The sequence below is a fragment of the Botrytis deweyae genome, assembly GCF_014898535.1.
Source record: "Botrytis deweyae strain B1 chromosome Unknown BDEW_029, whole genome shotgun sequence".
In the NCBI taxonomy this organism is placed as follows: Eukaryota; Fungi; Ascomycota; class Leotiomycetes; order Helotiales; family Sclerotiniaceae; genus Botrytis; species Botrytis deweyae.
Genome location: NW_024066236.1, coordinates 578 through 15,445, shown reverse-complemented (window position 1 = coordinate 15,445; position 14,868 = coordinate 578). Strand labels below are relative to the sequence as shown.

The 14,868-nt window shown below is 39.6% G+C and overlaps 4 protein-coding genes across 4 annotated transcripts; all 4 read right to left on the bottom strand.

Moving 5' to 3' along the window:
* Window positions 1-872: 872 nt before the first annotated feature.
* Window positions 873-2,700, bottom strand: EAE98_009538 (uncharacterized protein; the record flags this gene model as incomplete). The annotated part of the gene is made up of 7 exons (XM_038957159.1): window positions 873-1,570; window positions 1,677-1,770; window positions 1,859-1,899; window positions 1,949-2,104; window positions 2,164-2,198; window positions 2,302-2,471; window positions 2,533-2,700. 7 exons carry the CDS (start codon window positions 2,698-2,700, stop codon window positions 873-875), a joined length of 1,362 nt encoding a protein of 453 aa, XP_038806352.1.
* A 2,244-nt stretch (window positions 2,701-4,944) lies between these two features.
* EAE98_009537 (uncharacterized protein) lies at window positions 4,945-5,298 on the bottom strand (the record flags this gene model as incomplete). The annotated part of the gene is made up of 1 exon (XM_038957158.1): window positions 4,945-5,298. One exon carries the CDS (start codon window positions 5,296-5,298, stop codon window positions 4,945-4,947), a length of 354 nt encoding a protein of 117 aa, XP_038806351.1.
* A 3,354-nt stretch (window positions 5,299-8,652) lies between these two features.
* EAE98_009536 (uncharacterized protein) lies at window positions 8,653-11,942 on the bottom strand. The gene is made up of 2 exons (XM_038957157.1): window positions 10,772-11,942; window positions 8,653-10,652 (listed from the first exon to the last, which is right to left on the bottom strand). Exons 1-2 carry the CDS (start codon window positions 11,188-11,190, stop codon window positions 9,749-9,751), a joined length of 1,323 nt encoding a protein of 440 aa, XP_038806350.1. The 5' UTR covers window positions 11,191-11,942; the 3' UTR covers window positions 8,653-9,748.
* A 2,268-nt stretch (window positions 11,943-14,210) lies between these two features.
* On the bottom strand, window positions 14,211-14,423 carry EAE98_009535 (uncharacterized protein; the record flags this gene model as incomplete). Its single annotated transcript, XM_038957156.1, has 1 exon — window positions 14,211-14,423. One exon carries the CDS (start codon window positions 14,421-14,423, stop codon window positions 14,211-14,213), a length of 213 nt encoding a protein of 70 aa, XP_038806349.1.
* Between the last annotated feature and the right edge of the window lie 445 nt (window positions 14,424-14,868).

Genomic DNA, 14,868 nt, shown 5'->3' with positions numbered 1-14,868 from the left:
TACGTCTAAAACCAAATATGTGAATTTGTGAGCGCAGATATGATCTGTATTTGATAAAGAGTAGTGCCTTGCAATTGATCCACTTTTAGACCTCATGGACAGAGACTACTCTTTCCTCATGATCACGCAATGTCTGCCTTTTTTGGCTAATAATCTTTACCCTATTCTTAATAGTTAGACCTCTTACCGACCTTGATACCGTCTACCAAATTCCCTCCCAATCCTAATAACTGCAGGATATCTGAACATTCGAAGCACCGAAACCAGTCCAGAAGATCTATTGATTTAGAACCACAAGGTATGGATGAGATCATGCAAGATCTCTGATACCAATTAGCCGAATGTCAATCTCTGGCCTCAATCGTAGGAGTTGTATAAACATATATGAATTTGAATTTCTGAAATCGCTTAGGATCTGATGTGTAAAATTATTTGAAGTCTAGGTAGCAATATCTAAAATGATTTAAAAATTTGAAATTGGATTTTGGAAGCAAATCTGTATTATTAATTCAAACATTGGAGCGAGAGTGCAGTGCTTTGAATCTGAGACCAGAAAGGGATACTAATGCATCTTGCAAATAACGTAGGAGATTGCAAACTTTCATTTGAGTTGTAGAGAAATAGGTGGGTACCTACTTACATCCTTCCTCCAATAGTACCTGCCAGGTTTCGTTATGACCTTGTAAAAAAACATCTCAAAGTTCAAATATGTCACGGTAATACATAGACTCTGATTTGGAATTTTGAAACGAGTTTCTCGAATTACTCAATTATTCCTATTCGAAACTCCATCTCTAGAAAAAATCGTGTCTAAACCTCTTGAAGAATCTAGTGTACAGCTAGTGTTCATCATACTTGAAATGAGAACACCCTCATGAAACCTCCCTGTGTCTAGGCCTGTAGATAAAAAAAGCAGCAGCACCCACGATCACCGAGCTCATGATGACAAGCATAGCCATTAACCACGGAAGGGGCATCGGAACAAGGTGGACAGCATCTTGATCAGCATCCGCAATTGTAGAATTACCCGTTTCATTTCCATGTGCCGCGGCGTAAGCGGTAGCCCATGCTTTGTAGTTATCTGTTGTGATGGTAGTCAACGCACTATCCCCATCCACCGTCGTGATGGTAGTAGTTCCAAAGACGCTCTTCAGATCGACTTCTAGTGCGACGGTGTATTTAGACATTTGGACTGAATTGTAGGAACTGAAGTAGTTATTGGCTGATTCCCAGGAAGCTGAAAGCGCAGAATAGGAGGGATCTGGAAGGCCGTTCGAGAGCGTCGAGGTGGGAGCATTACCTGGGCCATCGAGACTTGGTGTTGGAAGAGGTGGCTCTTGACGATATACGAAAACTGCAGCTTTTGAGCTTGTGGTAGGTGAGAAAACCAGATCTTGTGTGGTGGGTCCAGATTCAGTGTGTGAGGTTGCGAGAGATGAGAGAGCTGCAGGTGGTTTTGTGTCACCAAAGATCAGCGAAGAATATTCGCAGATTACTTGATTGTCGGAGACGAAAACCGTGGGAGTGGAAAAGTAATGTTGGAAGTCCGTATTATTGGTAGGTCCGTGAACTGTTAGTTCGTGGATTCATTTAATGAGTGAGTACTACCGCCCATGGAGTGGGTGAACAAATTGAATGAGAGAAAAGGTTAAGGACATACTTAAGACACCAATCACTTCTAGTGGTGTCGGCTTGTATAGTGATTTGGTCCCATTGAACTGGCCCAAAGTCCCACTTACTTCCTCCTTGTGTTTCGATTGCGAAAAGTGCCTAAAGATAGTTAGTTTACATCAGAAGATCATGAAGGAGGATCAAAGGCAATCCGAGCTGCTTGCCTTATTAAATGGGCCTTGGCCACCAGGGGTTGCTGTTGATTATCCTCGTTAGCATATTCTACTTCTGGGCCATGGGCTCTGCATAGCGAATGAAAGTGCGCCGAATGACTTACGATGCTCTTGAGGATTGAAAAGAGATTCTGCAGTAAAGGACATCTCGGCAGCTTGAATACCGGAGTAACCCCTCTCAACCTTCCATGTAACATTATATACTCCAGTACTTGCACTCATCAATTGGTACTTTGTAGTGATACGATCTCCTGGATATACTGTATATGTATCAGCTCCACTGCCTGCGTATAAATATTGCGATATGCATTGAGCTTACCCTGCTGAGCTTTATCAGCTTGCCAGTCTTCAGGTCTGCATGTTTTATACAAGTCAGCTTTGTCACTTCAACTATTTTCCACCAATCTCGGATAACAATGAAGATTGAATTGTGAAGAAAGATGTAACATATACATACGTGCAACAAAATTCTAATCCAATGTAAAACCACTCTCCGATGCTTCCTTGGTTTGCAACCACGGTTTGAATAATACCTTTATTGTTTTGAAGCGCAGGCCATATAGCTTGAACATTGCCTGGGATGACTAGTGCGTTGGAGGAGGAGGGAACCACTTGAATACTTTGGAACTTCGACTTGTCAGCTTGCTATCAAACAAGTAGTTTAGTAGATTGAAAGTGATCATCTTACAGTTGTTATTGTTGCATTTGGATCAAGAGTAAGATAAAAGAAATTTGCGTTGATATCAGTTGAAGTTGTAGAAGCTGCAAGTCCACTTAAGAGTCCCCAGACCAGTATGAAAATTAACATAATCATGGTCTGAAATTGAGCCAATGACTCTCGAAAAACGACAAACATAATAAGAGATTCAATTAAACAAAGCTTAGAGGAGCAGTTTCGTTATTATTGGGGTTTATTAGAGATTGAATAGTGTTTATTTGTTGAGTTGAATTTGATGGAAAGAGAAGGAAACGACAAAATAATTGCAAGAATGACAGTAAAAAGTTTGATACAATGTAAATTCAAGTAAAATAGAGAAAGCTGAGATGTGTGAAATATATGACTGGATAACTGCTAGGTAAACACCGGAGAAAGATAGTTCCGAAATGGCCAGACGAAGTTATTCACTGCTCGAGCAAGGATGTTTGATAGATATGACTTTCTTTATGGACAATTCTACACTAACCTTGGAAGCAAAAACCACAGGGTTCTAGGAGCAAACCAAAATCATCAATCATTAAGTCTCCTCCCTGTGAAAATCATGGTTCTCCATACATGGAAGGCTGAGCCCTTGGAACTCCTTCTCACAATAAGCTACAGGAACTGTAGATCCTTCTTACGAAAATATAAATGCACAATCTGGTGGATTCTGCCACAAAGAGATGCTTTTGAATGGTTGTTCCTGGAGAGGACAGTATGCATCTATGTTCTCATGGTAGAATTATACAATAGGTTTGAGACCATATAGAATGAGAGCACAGAGGTCTGGACTCTGCTGCATTGTGAAACAAAGGACTCAAATTCATTTTGCTAAGATGAAAAGAACCTCTCCTAAAATCAACAAATAACAAAGGCTTTTCCCCAAAAGAATGAACGTGAATCGTGACAAGGTGGAAGAACCAGAGCACCACTCTGACTTCTCTTAAGGAAAAGTTTGCATGGACACTATTCATGATGCTCTTGTAGTCCTTATCACTCATCATAGCCTGTCAATATCATCATTGGATTATAGCATCACTTAATACACAACCTTTGTGATATTGAGAATGAAAACTTTTGCTTCAACATCTCCAGGGTCAAAAAGTCATACTCATGACGTACTTGAAGTTTGCAGATTGATCTCTTCCAAATCAAATGTAACATGACAAGAAATTTTTCACTCACACCAGGAGATTTTTGCGTGGGAAGTGCCTTTGCATTTGCAAAGAAATACTTCGAGTTAGATATTGTGTCAAATCCGTGAGTTTCTGATTTGAACTTGCATACCTCCCAGTAAGAAAAAGTATACACAGCTTACGACAACCTCCACAGCGTTTGATGCCTCTCGAAACTAGATATTAGTAACCTAACTATTAGAATTCCTTTCTTGCGGTTGTCAATTGCAATGTAACATCTAGAGTGCATTTGAGGTGGAATTAAGGTTCATCGGCGTCGGCCATCTCGCTTCCTGGTTCGGCCGATTTTACATGGTTACTCTTGCCGAAATGCAACAGCATCCTGACATGCAGATTGATACAGTACCCAGGTATCGACTTGAAGTTAGGTATTAACTCATCAATACTTCCATAAACCTTTGGACTTTTCATTAAATTATATTTCTTTTATACCGTCTACCTCAAGAATATTACTTCTTCTAATGTAGTCACACTTTTGAGATCTTCTTACATGACAACTGCTCAGCTTTACAATAAGATCAAGGAATCAAAAGGAGATCCACACAGGTGTAGCTTCATCACCAGACTCTACAAAAATAGTTTTCTATGATATTGTGTTTGAAATGCGCTCTCGTACTATCGAATTCCAATCGCTTTCCACACGGTCATTGCTGAATGGGATGTAGAAAATGAAAAACGAATATCTGTGGTAGAACCACTACCTCCTTCATAACTTACCGAGTCGAGATATACACTTGTTCGTGCTCTACCTACTCATACTCGTGTTTGTATTGTGCTCGTTTAAATTGACAGATTGAACGACCGCCTTTACCCTGGCATATCTAATTCAAGAATGCTAAAGGTCTCGGCATACCCCACATATCACAAGGTCAAAACCTCCACGCGCCCTGATGTGTACGACAATACCAATCAATAATGGACAAGATATCTTGCAAACCCTGGTACTTCTTGGAAAACGTATTTTCCATTCTCGAACGTGTTATCTGCCAGACCCAGTATCAGTGGCAATGCTGTATCCAGTCTTCGCTTAGTCTTGTAACCGTAAGATCATATTGCTAGGTAATACCAACATCTGGCTGATTGAAACCTGCAATCTCACATTCCTTGAACATCTTCATGGTACCCTCGCTCTTGTAGGGCTGCAGTGCTAGCAGTGCCGGAATTTCTGCTTTTAGATAATTCCGTAGGGCATCCGCAAATCCGTCGATCAACGAGCGTACTTGGTGGCGCTGAATTTGGAAGGCGAGGTCTTCTCTGAATAATCAACAAGTTCGTGAAGTCCAGGTTCGAAAATTGCATGTTGCGCAAAGTTGGCGCTCTTGCAGCCGGGGCTATTGGTAAAACTGTCAAGCTGAGGGTGCATGAGCTCTTCCTCGACGTCGTGGTGATGCTTCACAAAAGAGCACCAGGCTTTGACGAAGGATAAGAAATCTTTAACATCTTCTGTCGCTTTCACGTGGGGCGCTTGCAAATAGACACAATCGATGCCTCTGATCATAAAATTATGTAAATCGGCATTTCGTTTGCGCAGTGGATTGCGGCATGCTTTTTCTATTGACATCAATAGTCAATCGACTTTCCATTTCAAGAGTGTGGATAGCTACTCTGTATCTTGTTCCCTGGTGTCTCCAAGAGTTCCCAGAGGCCATCTGCTCATGAATTTTGGGTAGACATCATCTCATCGAGTTGGTTTTTGAGAAGAGAGGTTAGAAATGATAATCGACGCAGGACATAGCCCCTTGAATGGACATGATTGCTTATCAGCAACAAACGAATTGGATCACCAAGAGGTAGACCATGGATGTACCGATTGCTGACTAGTAGCATGCGAGTATACGGCAAGGTGCGTTTGTAGGCTTCAAAAAGATAATGATCACATGCATGTTTATCATAGAGAATTCTGTTACACAAGCGTTACAAGAAGACATGAAATTATATTCATTACAATTCGGTTAGTTCAAAATTTGAAGGAATACCCCTAAAGCTCAGAAATACAAGACCGCTCCAAGTAGATTAAAGATTATCAACTTTAAGCCACTAGAGACGCCCTTCTAGAAATTCGCTCCGCATCCAGTTTCTTACTTGCTGCCCTCAATTTTATCACGCTTTCCCCACCACAACCTCTGAAAATGTAGTACTCGTGGAGAGAAAATAATGCATGGATAGGATATCTCTGACTATATATGTAACTGCTTATCTCGAAATGCAAAGCAACTAAAACACCATGCAAATTCTCACTCCTCGTTTAAAGAAGAAGGAATTCGATGCCATATAAGATCTTGGATAAGAAAATTCACACGAAACAGGATACTTACTATTCTACAGAGCTAAAATTTTAAACGTATTCCGAGTAGAATAATCCAAAACTATAGATGTCATCATCAGAAATAAACAAGTTGCTAAAAATGTACATACACGAAAGCGTATCAAAATCAGCTGATTATAATTCTTGGTATTGTTTTTTATACTAACACCAGCTCGCCCCGAAAACCAAAGGGCAAAATCAAGAACCAAATTTAGTTCTAGCAACTCTGAGATATATCATGGGAAGCTGCAAGGTTTGATTTTAGGAATATTTTCGCCCGCGTATTCATGAGGCTCACTCACGGGCTATTGAGGAAACTTCATTTTCACATTATCCGCGATTCCTTACACATCGCATTCTTTATCAACCAAAAAGCTAAGAGGTTTGCAAAAGGAAGCCGAGTGTCAAATTTATTATTTTCATTAGTTCCTACTCCAATACCCCTCCTGAACTTCATAATACATGAGTACTATCATGTCTATCAATATATGAAATCCTGTCCCCATCTCCTGGCACCTCTAGATACAATTCTACTAAAATCATAAATCCTCGCTTATTCTTCAATTCCTTCAACTAATCATCACTGTGTATCGTTCATATGCATCTCACCTCGACACACAATCAGACTACAGATTAATCTCTATCCATCTCATCTCATTCTACATTCCAATTAAAACAATCTATCACTCAATACAATATCTGCAATCCTTCCATGTCATACAATCGAATATCTACTACTGAAATTATATTCTAGCGATGATACCTTCCCACGCTTTATCGAGTATTTGAATCCTCAATATCTCGATATCGAAAGTCATATAGTCACATCATCACCCGGTTTGATTCAATAGAACGTGTATTATTTCTTCATACCCGGGATATTATATATATATATATATAAAAGAATCTTATCATGAAAAAATAATTTATATATCTTACATTCGTATACTTTTTTACTACTTTTAAATACGAATCGTCGTTGAGATATAACCTTATAGAGAAATCCTAATAAAATTAAAATTACAAGTGAGGATAACGTAAAAAGAGTACCTAGTATTATACTATTTATAAGTATCAATTCTCATTTCATTTCATAGTAATAAAATACAATATACTTGTTTCAATCGCATGTATGAATATCTACAATCGATATCTCATTCTCATAGCTCCTATTATATTATAGTATTAAATCCTTCCTATTCTCATCTATTTCCTTATTTCCTTTTCCCCTCTTTTTATATATATTCTATTCTCTCTTTATTACAACCTACTTTCTAATCGCTAAATACAAACTACCTACTATTTTATATTTCTCAAATAAATATATATTTTCATACTAATACTATAAAAATCCACTATAATATTATTACCTATATCTATCTTTAGATAACTATCTATATATAAATACTCTTCCCTTTATTTACTAATCTTATTTCAAGAATTAGAAATCTTGATATTTTTCTTATACTCTATTATTACTTCTTCTCTTTTCCCTCTCTTTTAATTCTATTCTATTCACTAATTAAATATAAACACTCCCTTCTCCTCCCTTAAAATTCAAATTCAAAATTCAAAACTCCTCTTTTCCTCTCCTTATCATCTAACTAAACTCATCAAACTGTATAAATAAATCCTTACTTTAAAAATCTCATCTCTCACCTTTCACCTCTCACCTCTCACCTCTCACCTTTCATCTCTCACCTCTTACCTTTTACCTCTCATCTCTCACCTCTCATCTCTCACCTCTTACCTCTCACCTCTCACCTCTCAACTTCAAGCTTCAAGCCTCAAACCTCAAATCTCAAAAATCCCAAATCTCAAATCCCAAATACCTCTTTATAACTAATTCATTTAATAATTAATTCAATTACTATAACTCATATATTTATATTTATATTTATACTCATACCCACATCTATATTCATAATCTTAACCTCAACCTCAATCTTAATCTTAATCTTAATCTTAATCTCAATCTCAATCTCAACCTCAACCTCAACCTTAACCTCAACCTCAATCATATCTTATCTCTATTTATAAAAAACTCAAATTTAATATAAATATACAAACATATATACAAATATATATCTCATTTCATATATATAAACTAATAAACTAATAAACTAATAAACTAATAAACTAATAAACTAATAAACTAATAAACTAATAAACTAATAAACTAATAAACTAATAAATCAATAAATCATAAACTAATAACTCATTATCTAACTATCTAACTATCTAACTATCTAACTATCTAACTATCTACCCCTCCTCTCCCTCCTCTCCCTCCTCTCCCTCCTCTCCCTCCTCAATATCGCCACTCTAGTCTAGTCTAGTCTAATCGCTAGTCTAATCGCTAGTCATTATAGTATGTTCTATAATCACTAATCACTAGTCACTAATCACTAGTCACTATAATAATCAGCATCTAACTTAACTTACCTACCTATAAATACCTACCTACCTACCTACCTACTCCTACCTACAACCAGTAGGTAGGTAATTATTATTACCTACTCTATTACCTGGTAATAACTTCTCAAGCACAAAATCAGACAGACAGAGTAAACTTCATTCATGTAAACACAAGCACAAGCACAAGCAAAATATATTCAAATCCATTCATTCATTCATCTAGATTTCATTTCATTCAACTCATATCAATCGCCTTCATCTTGATCTTCATCTTAATCTTTATATCTTCATCTTGTTCTTTTTCATTTCATTTCATTACTTCAACTACACTCTCCTTTTTCTTTTCCCTTGCCATTCCTTCGTGAGAAAAGAGAATCACTCCCTTCCCTCGATCTCCTTTCCATCTCATCTTTATACATCACACCCTAAAGTCATTCCAAATCCAAAAGTGTGTGATGATCCCATCAATTCGATTCGATCCAATCCGAATCGTGTCTATAACGACAGATGTAAGCCCAAACCAAAATTAGGTTATGCTATGTTATGGTAAACCATTTAGGAAATCCATCTATAATCCCTTATCCCACGCTCATTACATCCATCCATGACATTAAAATCCCCCATTTCCTCATCTTATCACCACCACCAACAAAACAACTGAAGTAATAAAGAATAATCTCAGAATCTATATTCAGCGAGAGACTTTAAAAAGTAATTCTCATTAAAAAAATGAAGAGAATATACATGTATAGCGAGCCCAGCACAAACTTTTCTCTATAAAAACACCCCCTAAGAGAAGAGGTAAAAGCGGCGGTAACTCTAGCGATAGTTGGACGGTTTATTCACACAAAGTGGGCGAATAAGAAAAAAAAGTGCCCATGTTCATAATCAACCATGATAGGTGTATTATGAACAGTAAGAAATGAAGTTGAAATCGAAATGTTTTAGCCAGAAATCGCTTGCCATGTCGAAATGACGCAGCAGATCGGCATGGTTCAGTTGATTCCGGCAGTATTATCATTAGTATATACTGTAAGGAACTCGTGTATCCAAATCTTCGAATTGAATGGTCCCGAAAATAGTTAAAAGAGGTATATGTACAAATGTTCGAACTGTCCAGTAATCCAGGGAATGTCGGAAATCGGAAGTCGAATTAGGATAGAAGTCGCTCATGTGGAAACGCCGTAACATGATAATGCCGTTAAATCATGATGAGAATTTCTATCAACTTGGAAAGTTAAGAGAAATTACTCTTGTCGAGTGCAATATTATTGCAGATGTGAAAAAATCACCTAACAACGACCTCACTAAGCTCACTATCCGAAGCTTGAGATGCTAGGGTATCACCTTCCCATGCTGATCCGTTTTCATCAGTTGGGCTTCTTGATCCAGAAGAAAATGAAGAGGATGATCCCATGGTCCACTCGTCACTGCTATCATGACGGAAATCTTGCTCGAGAACTGCAAGTCCGTATTCGTAAATGCCGGCAGGTGCATCACCTCTCTCAACATAGTCATAATCCCAACGGAACATCTTGTCTGATTGGATTCTTGGCAAGAAGTTTGTCTTGGAGATGTAGAAAGCAATGGCGGCAAGGAAGCCTCCGGCTACGAGATCAACGGCATAATGGTGAGATAGATACATGGTTGCCCACCACATCCACATGGCGTATCCAATAACGAATGGTCTGAGTTTTGGGAAGCAATGGCTCATGAAAAGTGCTTCCAATACTGCATTACCCGAATGCAATGATGGGAAGGCTCCAAACACTAAAGGTGATGCGGTAAAGTTCGTAGTGTACATGTCAAAACCGAACAGTAAATCGATTCGCGCGAGACCTGCAGGTGATCCTTCCATGGAATAGTTGGCAGGCGCAAGACCATACAAATTCTCATACCATGGAGGCGAACAAGGAAAGATCAATTGAATGGCAACCCCAATAATGTTCAGATAACCGAAGGTTCGTGCGAATACTGGTACGGTACCGGGAGGACCGAAAAGAAACATCAAGGCGGCCCAAACAAACGGTCCTCCAAAGTGTAGAATTCCGTAGGGTAACCATGCTAGGACATCAAGAACGACATATTGGTGTGCCGAGAGAATGTTGCTAATATTTGCGCCATAAAAGATGTTTTCGAGGGCAGGTAGAACTTTAACCCAGATATGTGGTCGATATTCGGCAGGAATAAATCTATGAAATCTGTTAGAAACAAAGCGGTCTGGCGTGTATTTGATGTTGGAGAGGAGTTTCAGAGTAGTTCAAAGAGAGCGACAAAATGAATCGCAATGTGAATTGAAGGGTACACATACCGAGCATTGAAAAAGAAAACCAACCAGGTGAAGATTGGGAGAACTGGTAAGAAGAATTGTCTTGTTACTGGCATGAGAAGTGCAAGCATTAAGAGAGTAGCAGCTCCAGTCTTCATGAGAGGCCCAGGAGCTTGACTGATTGAAAGCGAGAAGATTGCGATAATGATCAAGATCAAATATTGACCATCGTACACCGACCATCTATGTGACCTGAGAGCTCGTAATGTATCCTTTGGATTGAAAGACGTCTCAATTGAAGCTATCGATGAAGCCGGAGGTAAATTTGAACGAAACTTGGACCTCAGCCTCCTTCTCATTCTACGAGGTATAGGATTTGGTATCGACGGCCATGAGAACGGCATCTTGGATTTTGTAAATGTTGGCGACGTTGTCGACGAGTAATAATTTGTTTCCGGCATGGCAAATTATGAGGGAGGTAAAGTTATCAAAGGAATGATCAAGTAGAGGTCGAAGATGATGTTGAAGCCGTTGAGACTTTTTTTTTGTTCACACGGTGAGGGTGAGAGTGAGAGTGAGAGTGAGGCGTTTCTACGGGATCGGCGGATACGCGCAAAGGAAGATGGCGGAGTTTAAGAGGAAGGATGCTGATTTATAATTGACGAAATGTAAGATTATCTCATGAATGATGGATAATGTTTGTTTGTTGATTTGTTTGTATGTGTTTTATTGTGTGTGTGTGTGTGAGAGAGAGAGAGAGAGAGAGAGAGAAGATGTGATTATCTAATTTTATCGAATCATAAAATTAAAATTGACGTTGTCGTTGTAGTGAAACCCAAAAGTATAAAAGACTTTGGAAGGGAAGGAAGGTCAGATAGGACAGGACAGAGGAGAGGTGGAGGGAGGAGTGTGATGTATAAGAGAAGACTGATTATCACAAGATTGATGAGGAAAGAGGGAAGAGGGAAGAGGGAAGAGGCGGATGTATGATGGAAGTGATGGAAGTGATGGAAGCAACCAAAAATAAGAAAATCGGGTTTAGGAGGATATGGCGCGGGACTAGTCAAGTAGTCCGAAGGTACCAAGTACCAAGTACCAAGTACCAAGTAATGAAAAGAAGGTCTTTTTTGGATCTTTTGGATCTTTTGGATCTTTTGGATCTTTTGGATCTTTTGGATCTTTTGGATCTTTTGGGTTGTTAGTCTTCTTCTTCTTCTTTTAGTCCCTGGTCCTTTTTAAGTTTCCTTTCCTTTGCTTTCCTTTTCTTCTCTTCTCTCCTCCTTCCCTTGCCCTTTCCCTTATTTTCCCTCCCTTCTTCCCTTTGACTAAACTGGGGCCGGGATCTCGTCTGGGTTTCGCGCACCAGGTCTTTTTTTAATTATGACTGGGTTCATCACTTATGTCAGCTAAGCTCCGGGGCCATGGCCCATGGGCAATGTAAAAAAGTGAGAGAAGAAAGAAAAAAGACTGCAGGTGGATCTTGGCAAGGGAATGAGAGTGTATGAGTGATCTTGGCACATCGATTCATAGCAACAAAATATATGATCAAATCCTGGGACTAGGTACACTCACACGGAGTACGGAAGTGTAAACAAGGTTCTACTGGTATTTTTTGCAGTTGATTTCATTATTGATTGATTTGTTTATTGATTTTAATCTCAATGGTTTCCATGTGAATTTGTAATGAATATATGATTGTTTGTTGAGTCTTTCTTGTAAATTGGTCATCATGTCAGAAGTTCTAGTTGCAAAAGATTAATAACGAAAACGGTCGGAAGAAAGGTAAAACAATATCAAGAGGTGAGGTGAGGTGAGGTGAGGGCTGTTTGAAGTGAGTCTTGCATATCTCGAGAGGTAGTCAGGATTTGAAAGTACTGGTCAAGAAAAAAATCTAATCTAGCTACGCGCTTCAATCCTCAACAGGCGGGTAGACCTGTATGTAAGTAATAAATTGTTGCGTACATCGTATATCGTACATACCTAATATGGACATACACCCATCCATCCAACCTCCAATCTATTGCTCCGTTCAGTAACCCAAAGAATACCAATGCGAGCTATCCGAATCCGACTACGACTAATCATCGCCGCCACACGAGATTTCCAAGGTTGCCCGCGGGCAATGGAACGGGAAAACTTGAAAGGAACATACTTTCTACTTACAAATGCGGCGGGAGACGATACAAAATGATGTCAAACAGGGTACTGCTGATGTATATGAATTTGAATGAATGGATTATAAAATGTTTAAGCTGTGAGATTACCCGTGAAGAGAGTTTCGAACAAAGAGAAAGAGAAAGAGCTGCTTGCTATATCTACTAGGTCCTACGGTAAGTACGAGTACGACGGAACTCAAAAGGGTCATTTCGAAATTCATACGATAGGTAGCTACGATAGAATCTATATGATTGTTATTTATATTGTTATTTATATCAAACTGAGATACTATCAAAGACATCGACTGTTTGATAAAGATTATCAACTCTTCACAGCCATGCGGATACCACCGTATACCACTGTATAGCATATCAAATAAGATACTTTTCCCAAAGTCCCATGCTTCACCATGATGATAAGCTCCATCTTTAGCCCAATCTCCATCCATCCCCATCCATCCCCATCCACCCTCTCGAGCCTCTAATTGCCTGCACAATTTTATGCAGTGGAATCGCCAGACCCGGAAAGAAAAAGAAAAATGGCGGAGGATGACATGATTGGATGAAATCCCATGTCTCGTTCATCAACTTTCGCACATCAAAATTTAAAGCCCCTTGTCGTGAGAAACAAAGACCGCTTTTCCGAACATGCCGTCTGCGTCTGTCATTGGCTGCATTGGACTTCATAGTCCTCTTATTAAGGCTTCCTCGCAAAGATTCTTCACTTAAAGGAAATGAGGATGGGATGGTGAAGGATGAGTGCCAGTGGTGATACCGCAGTAGGAGTAGGAGTCGCAGTAGCAGTAGCAGTACATATCTAAGTATTGATTCAAATTCAATATCGAAATTACGGCCTCGCACATCTTTCAAGGGAAGGGGAGAGATGCGTGGTATATCATGTTGCAAATGATTAGGTATCAATCAAAGTACGGGATACATATGTATGTACAGATTACAGATTGTGGGTTCGATGCCCCTGATGAGACGGAAACATCCAACCTTCACGGAGTACTCAACAATTCCTCTTGCAGTCTGTGAAACCCTCAAATGATATCCCTCGGGCGCATGCGGAGGAACTCCAGGTTTTGAACTCGCAGCTCCAACAGTTCGCATCAAGGACGTCTTCAATTCATCTCAACTCATCTCCTTTCATGCCCTTGGAGACGTCGTCGCGTTGTTTTACGAAAGAAAGTTTCACATGGATGCTCCAAGTGTCGCTTACAAGCTTTTCTCAGCCACTCACCAGTGACCACAAAACTTTTGATGTTATAGGATTCCCATGGCCACCTGCACCTGGGCATGTACGGAATCAACCTCCTTCCACATTAACTGCGGGGTTCCAACTTCCCAATGGGTATACTTTTTATGCTGTGCTGCTGCGCCAGTGTTGCCCGTGTTGCCCGTGTTTTCAGTTGATGACTGCCTGGGTCAACGTCCACCATTTCCATGGATTCTCTCCCACCAAGCATTGCCCAGCCACCCACGGAAGCGCGTACCAAAATTCCCATGATGAGGATCATCTCAGCACAAATCGTCATGTTTCACTATTTTTTAATTGCTCATGAGTCGTTATCGATATCAAAGCTCAATACGCCTCGCTATCTCAGTATCGTATCGCGCCCCAAGTCTGGCATGGCAAGGCAAGTCAAGATAATTAAGCGCAATGAGACATCTTGAGTCTTGACAAGAACAATACTGGTGTACCGTATGTACCGTAATTGATATGATGATGCCGATAACTTCCAACAGTGCAGTGCCTCTTTCATCAGTGGGCGCAGCGCAATCAACAAGCTACACCTTTCTTGGTATATAAATACGCCTTGCCGTGCTTGTCGAGCTTGTCGTCTAATAGCCTCAAAGTTACTGTACAATGACTGTAAGCTCCGGAAACTTCGGTAGATGTCGAATCCAATCAATTCCATCATTCACACATCGCACCCGCACCCAAACGTTTCCTGATGCGGTGCCACCTCGAATTGCATA